Genomic DNA, 6,870 nt, shown 5'->3' with positions numbered 1-6,870 from the left:
CCTGATTAAATTTTCTTGTCTAAATTATTATTGTAATATTTATTTCTGATATTAATTTTCTGGTATAATTAATAACGTATTGCTAATATTATTTTTTTCTGGTATAATTAATAACGCCGATAGGTTAATTCGAGGCAGGAACTTGAAACTCTCTGATGTATTAAATGTAGATATTTAATGACTTTTAATGATTTTTTTAAATTATATATATATATATATATGTAAATTTGGAAGATTTTTATTAACTCTCATAGAATCTCACAGATTTTTAAACAGAATTTCATAGACTGTTGTAGATTTTTTTTAAGATTTTGATAGATATTTGCAAAAAAATTTATTGATGATGCAAATTTTGTACTTTTATGAATATATATATACATATAATATATATATATATATATTTAATTTTTTTGAACTAGTAATTATTTAACATAAATAGCATCTTCACTTCGAAATAAATTTACTTATTTAAAAAGTAAATATGTTTAATATATGAAAATCACAATTCAATTTAACAAAATCAAAATTTCAATCTTCATGTCTATTCAACATGCATAAATAATTGACAAAAACTTGTGTGAGACGATCTCACGGGTTGTATTTTGTGAGACGAGTCTCTTATTTGGGTATTACTTTTTATTATGAATATCGATAGGGTTGACCCATCTCACAGATAAAGATTCGTGAGATCGTCTCACAAGAGTTCTACTCTAATTAATTAATCAATAAATTTTAAATTTATAAAGTAATTAAATTTTCAAGATTGAATATACAATTCTAAATAACAAAATATCCCAAAGTTCAAACGGTGAACCTAATGGTGCATGAGGATAAATATGATTATATAAATATGATGTAATATGAAATATGATAATTTTTAAATCTTAATATAAGGTAAAATGATATGTCTATTTACATTAATAAAATAAAATGAATATAAACGAATGCTTATATGCGTCAATAATGGAAATATATTCTTAAAAAATTTATGATTAAAATTAATAGAATTTATATAAAAATACATTAAGTTTGACCTTTATCATAAAAATCGAGCACATAATCATGAATAATCTTGTCATATTATAAAATTTGTAATTTCTTTTTCTTAATTACTCAAACTTATACATAAAAATCCTTAGTTTTAAATATTTTTTAAGGAGATGTTGGATCGAACGTTTGTTATTTTACATATAACTGTAGCTTGTACTAATGATGTACACCGTACACCAATCCATCTTTATATACACTACAATATTCATGTTACACGATCATCTAATTAGTATCCTTAGTCTTTACTATCACTAGCTTGGTGGAAATAAGATGGAGGTGAGTTTAGATAAGAATTCAATATTTTTAAATTGAAAGAGCTCTAAAATATTTTTTTAAGGATAAATTTTATGAAACTCACATTTTGAATTTTTAGAATTTTAATTTAAATTTTTTAATAATATACTGTAAATTATAACTTAAATGATTACTTCTATAAAAAAATTAGGGACAAGCTCAACCAATTTGATTTTAAATAATCTAGCTGACATAAAGCTCATTATTTTGTTTATTTATGCGTTTATTATGTAATTTATGCCTTTTATAAGTTATAACGGTATATAAATGCTCTCAACTGCCACGTATAACAAGCGCGACAACCCGGTGAATTTTGAGAAATAATTTGCTTAAATCTCTCACAAGACTTTATCCCTTCTCAAGCTTAAATTTATGATGCACATAATACTTATATGTATACGTATACTTCTTGCTATTTTGATAATTCAATATATATAGTCGAATTCAATTTTAATCCTATATCTTTCAGTTGTTGGCAAGTTTAGTTCTTTTTATTTAGAATGTTGACATAACACTACATTCGTAACGCCATGTCGACATCTTGTCATCAATAAAAGACCAAAATTGAAATTTAACAACGTACATTATCAAAATAAAAAAAAAAACATTCATAGAACGTTCTTGTTATCATCTCCGATCCTAATCCTTCAAGTTAAGAATTTATACACAGATGAATAAGAGATTTCGGTTCATTTTAAGGGATGTATATGTATATACATAAATATATACGTAAAATTATATATTTAGAAAAATGTAATGGAAGGGAATAGAGTGATGAATGAAAGCATAAAGTTTAAGATTCTATACCTTGAAATAGAATTCAGGTTTTTCCAATGTACAGTGGTTAAAATATTGAGTGTGAAAAAAATATAAACTAAAATTCTACTACTAAAATACGTCGTCAAATTGACTTGGAACATGTAATATATGCTATGCGAATTATTTATGTTTTTTTTTTTCAAAAGATTATATTCGATTGTACAATTTTAATTTATTAAGAGTCAAATTGAATGCATTTTCGCCTTTGTGACCAAATAATAATTCACTCTCTGGCCTAAGGGTTAGGTTCGCCAATTATAAAACCAGCACGACAAATTGGTCTCAAACGGTAATTTACATTTAATGGTTATATATTCTCTATTTTTTCAACCCAAAAAAAAAAAAAAAAACTACGTTTATGTTATGATGTGTTTTACTTCGTATAAGTTAATTATCGTATCATTCAATCGATATATGAATAAATATAAAATTAGGAAAAATTGTAAAATTGGTCCTTTAAATAAATAATATTTCAAGTTTAATATTTTAAACAGTTTAATGATAGTGTTAGTATGATGATGTCATTATTTGTGTTATAATTTTGATCATTTTTTATTGGAGTATTGAAATGACATCGAATAAAACATTAATTAATACTCGACGCACATCAACAATATTCAATGCATAAGAAAAATAGACTAAAACTAAAATAAATAAATAAAAACAAAGATGACGCTACATCAGCAATATCCAATATATATGAAAAATAGAATAAAACTTTAAAAAACAAAGATAATCTATTAAAACCGATATTTAATGTCAGGATCAAAGATATAATTATTAGTCAAAACGCAACTTTATTTCATTATATTTGTATCAGCGTATAGTGATCTTACTTGTGTATAATGGGTCGGGCTATTCGGGCCATGAGTCCGTGAAGGTTCATCTTTTTATGCTGGTGTTGTCTCATATTCCGTAGAGATGAGTCTTACCATCTCCATAGCCTCGGCCATGTTCTCAGCAAAGTTAGTATTATACTGTTAAGATCTGGTGTCACTTTTTTACGACCTATCTAGCAAAGCAGATCAAACAGCGCAACGTCAGCAGCTTAACGCACGAGAACTTCTCAAGAGATCACTCATCTTAATATTACTCTAATTCATGCACGCTTAACCCAACATTCTCTCGCCCCAAGAAATATAGAAATATGTTTTTTGGGAGACTTGAACTCATGATTTCGTTCTGGGCAAAAACTTGTGTGAGATGGTCTCACGAGTCATATTTTGTGAGACAAATCTCTTATTTGGGTCATCCATGAAAAAATATTACTTTTTATGTTAAGATTATTACTTTTTATTATGAATAGGGTTGACCCGTCTCACAGATAGAGATTCGTGAGACCATCTAACAAGAGACCTACTCTTTGTTTTGATACCAAGACAAAAACTTTTTGTGAGACGGTCTCAAGTCGTATTTTGTGATACATATCTCTTATTTGTGTCATCAATGAAAAATTACTACTTTTTATACTAAGATTATTGTTTTTTATTGTGAATATCGGTATAGTTGACCCGTCTCACATATAAAAATTCGTGAGACCGTCTCACAATAGACCTGCTCTTGCTAAGATCAAACCTTTACGATTATGTCAAAAGCTATATTAATTTAGAGGATAAAAAACGCAATGAAATCAATTTATAGAGAAAAATGTATTTATTATTATTATTATTATTATTATTAAAATGAATTTGTTTTTAAAATATATTTAAAATTACCCGTTAATTGAAATTTTTTTATTGGCTTGTTTTGAAAGTTGGATAATTGTCTTATTTAATTTTTTGGATATTCTAGTAATTTTATTTTAGAAGATTGAGATAATATTTTATTGTGTTTTATTTGAATATTTTCTTTCTCATATTATGAGATTTGATATTGATTGTTTCGATTGACATATCCCATATTTAAGAAGAATTGATGAATGTGTAATGGAAAAGTGGTTAAGTTTGTGCTAATATTTTAAAATTTTGCATGTTGATAATGATGACTTATTGAAGAGATTTTATAGAAAATACAGGACATGAATAGTCTATATATTATGCTGAGAAAAAAAAGTAAACATGAACATTTTGTGTCGCAATAAACAGTGAAATTTTTTGCTTTTGAGAGTTTTAATTGTTAATATCACATGCATATTCAAAGCTTCGTGAAATCATTTCTTGGGAGAAGCTCATATCGTTTTCGAGAGAAAACAATCCATAATGTCAAATGAATAATCGAGTGAAATTGGAGTCAAAATTGAATAGTATTCGTCAAGTAAAATCTATTGAACTTATTTATTATAAAGACGTCATAAAAAAAATTAAAGTAATTTAATATTGTTTAAGTTTTTGTATGATTATAATATTTGAGATTTATTAAATTTATTTTACCTGGACGTGATCTATAAACGTAGATTTTATTTGGATTGAACTAAGTTAAAATGACAAAGTTATTGTGTTTTTTATTTTATTATTTATTTACTTGATAAACAATAAAGAAGTACGAAAACACAATTTCATCACCAAGTATTAAAATAAAATTGAACTTTAATAAAATACACATGGAGAATGGTTGAAGAAAATAGTAAAAATAGGCGCATTAATTGGGGGTGGGGGGATAATTACGGGGCTCCTACCCTTTGGGCAACTTTACCAGTACCAGTAGCCCCCCAACCTCCATAAGTATCCCTTCATCTCCCTCCCCCACTCCTCACTCCAACCACAGATTCACCAATCCAAATGGCTGCTGGATTCAAGCTGCTACTCTGTATTTCCAGTACCCTCTGTTTTTTTGCATCTGTTCAGGCCAGAATCCCCGGCGTCTACGCCGCCGGCCCTTGGCAATCTGCCCATGCAACGTTCTACGGCGGCAGTGACGCCTCCGGCACAATGGGTACCTCTCCTTCACATTAAATGGTTCAATTACCTCTAGCTTGTGCCTTTTTTTAATAATGTGTTGGTTGTTTAGGTGGTGCTTGTGGGTACGGAAATTTGTACAGCCAAGGGTACGGCGTGAACACGGCGGCACTAAGCACCGCGCTGTTCAACAATGGGCTGAGTTGCGGGGCGTGTTTCGAGATAAAATGCGACGCAGCCCAGGCCCCAAGGTGGTGCAACCCCGGGAACCCGTCCATTTTCGTGACAGCCACCAATTTCTGCCCGCCGAACTTCGCGCTGCCCAATGATAATGGCGGATGGTGCAATCCTCCTAGGACACATTTCGATCTCGCCATGCCCATGTTCCTCAAAATCGCGCAGTACCGCGCCGGAATCGTTCCCGTCCACTTCCACCGGTAACAAATAGTATCTCATGTTTATATATGCTGAAGACTGGAGTTGCTAAAGATCGCTAATGGAATTTTTTTGTTTAAAAATGTGTGTTTATCATTGAAACTTCTCTACCATGACATAACATTTTTTCTATTATGAGCTCTTATAATCCTCAAAAAAAAAAATTCCAAAATTAAGTTTTTTCTCAAATTCAAAATGTTATTTTAATTATTCAGATTAAACTAGAAAACAGGGGAATAAATATTTAATATTTCATTATATAGAATAATGACTTTCTTTCAAAAAATCGTAGTTATAAATTAATTTTATATACCAAAATGTACTTAGCTATCAATTTTCAGCACCCATATGAAAATTTTTAACTACTTCATATAAAATTAGATCAGTAAAATATGTGAATATATGCCAAAAGAACATAATAACAAAATCAGCTCTCTCTCTATATATTTTTGCTTAAATATGCATGATATCATATAACTCGTCCTTAGTTTTTATGTTGTTCGACAAGTAAATATCGAATATGTGTATAAAATAGATCAGGATTTCATTCCGAAATCATGACAGGATTAAGCTAATTTTGGTGACTGTTCTTGAATCACAGGGTGCCTTGCAGAAAGCAAGGAGGGATCAGATTCACGATCAACGGCTTCCGTTTCTTCAACCTGGTTCTGGTGACCAACGTCGCCGGCGCCGGCGACATCGTCCGCGTCAGCGTCAAAGGCACCAGGACCCAGTGGATGGACATGAGCCGCAACTGGGGCCAGAATTGGCAGTCGAACTCCAACCTCGTGGGCCAGGCCTTATCTTTCCGAGTCACGGCCAGCGACCGCCGCACGTCGACCTCCATGAACTTGGCTCCGGCCAATTGGCAGTTCGGGCAGACTTTCATGGCCAAAAACTTCAGGGTCTGAGGTTACTCTGAATAAATTTTACGGGAAAACTTCAAGTCGTTGATGATCTAAAGACTAAAGTAGCTCAAGAAATTGTTACAGAATTAGAAAAACAAAACCTGTGTTTTTTTTTTGGTTTTCATCTATTTTCTGGTTAAAAACCTCGACACTGGTGGGAGCTGAGAAGATGTAGCCCACGCGCGGTCTAATTATATTGTGAAATGTCACATTATAGTATACATATCCAAACTTCTGTCAAACCATCTTTACTTTAATCATTATTTTTTATTTTAACTTTTTAAAATCTAGATTTTGTTATTAGTTTATATATTTAAATAATCATAAGAGCACTCGCATTGATGAGTGTTATAATACCCATTATCTCATAAAAAATCGTAGGGTTCACATGTCACATACACATTACATTAACACATTTATTCTCCCACATTCATTTTAACATTCACAATCATTATTTGTAGGTCTCGCTGTCCACTCATTCATCTTATTCTTACTTTAAATTAAATAAATTCAATTTCAAATTTTTTAAG

The 6,870-nt window shown here is 30.3% G+C and overlaps 1 protein-coding gene across 1 annotated transcript; it reads left to right on the top strand.

Annotated features, from left to right (window-relative positions):
* Positions 1-4,781: 4,781 nt before the first annotated feature.
* LOC142546380 (expansin-A6-like) lies at positions 4,782-6,616 on the top strand. Its single transcript, XM_075654064.1, has 3 exons — positions 4,782-5,034; positions 5,110-5,434; positions 6,034-6,616. Exons 1-3 carry the CDS (start codon positions 4,881-4,883, stop codon positions 6,341-6,343), a joined length of 789 nt encoding a protein of 262 aa, XP_075510179.1. The 5' UTR covers positions 4,782-4,880; the 3' UTR covers positions 6,344-6,616.
* The last annotated feature ends 254 nt before the right edge of the window (positions 6,617-6,870 follow it).

This window comes from Primulina tabacum, chromosome 5, assembly GCF_025594145.1.
Source record: "Primulina tabacum isolate GXHZ01 chromosome 5, ASM2559414v2, whole genome shotgun sequence".
Taxonomy (NCBI): domain Eukaryota; kingdom Viridiplantae; phylum Streptophyta; class Magnoliopsida; order Lamiales; family Gesneriaceae; genus Primulina; species Primulina tabacum.
Note: the sequence above shows the minus strand (reverse complement) of the source record. Positions and strands in the feature narration are given on the sequence as shown.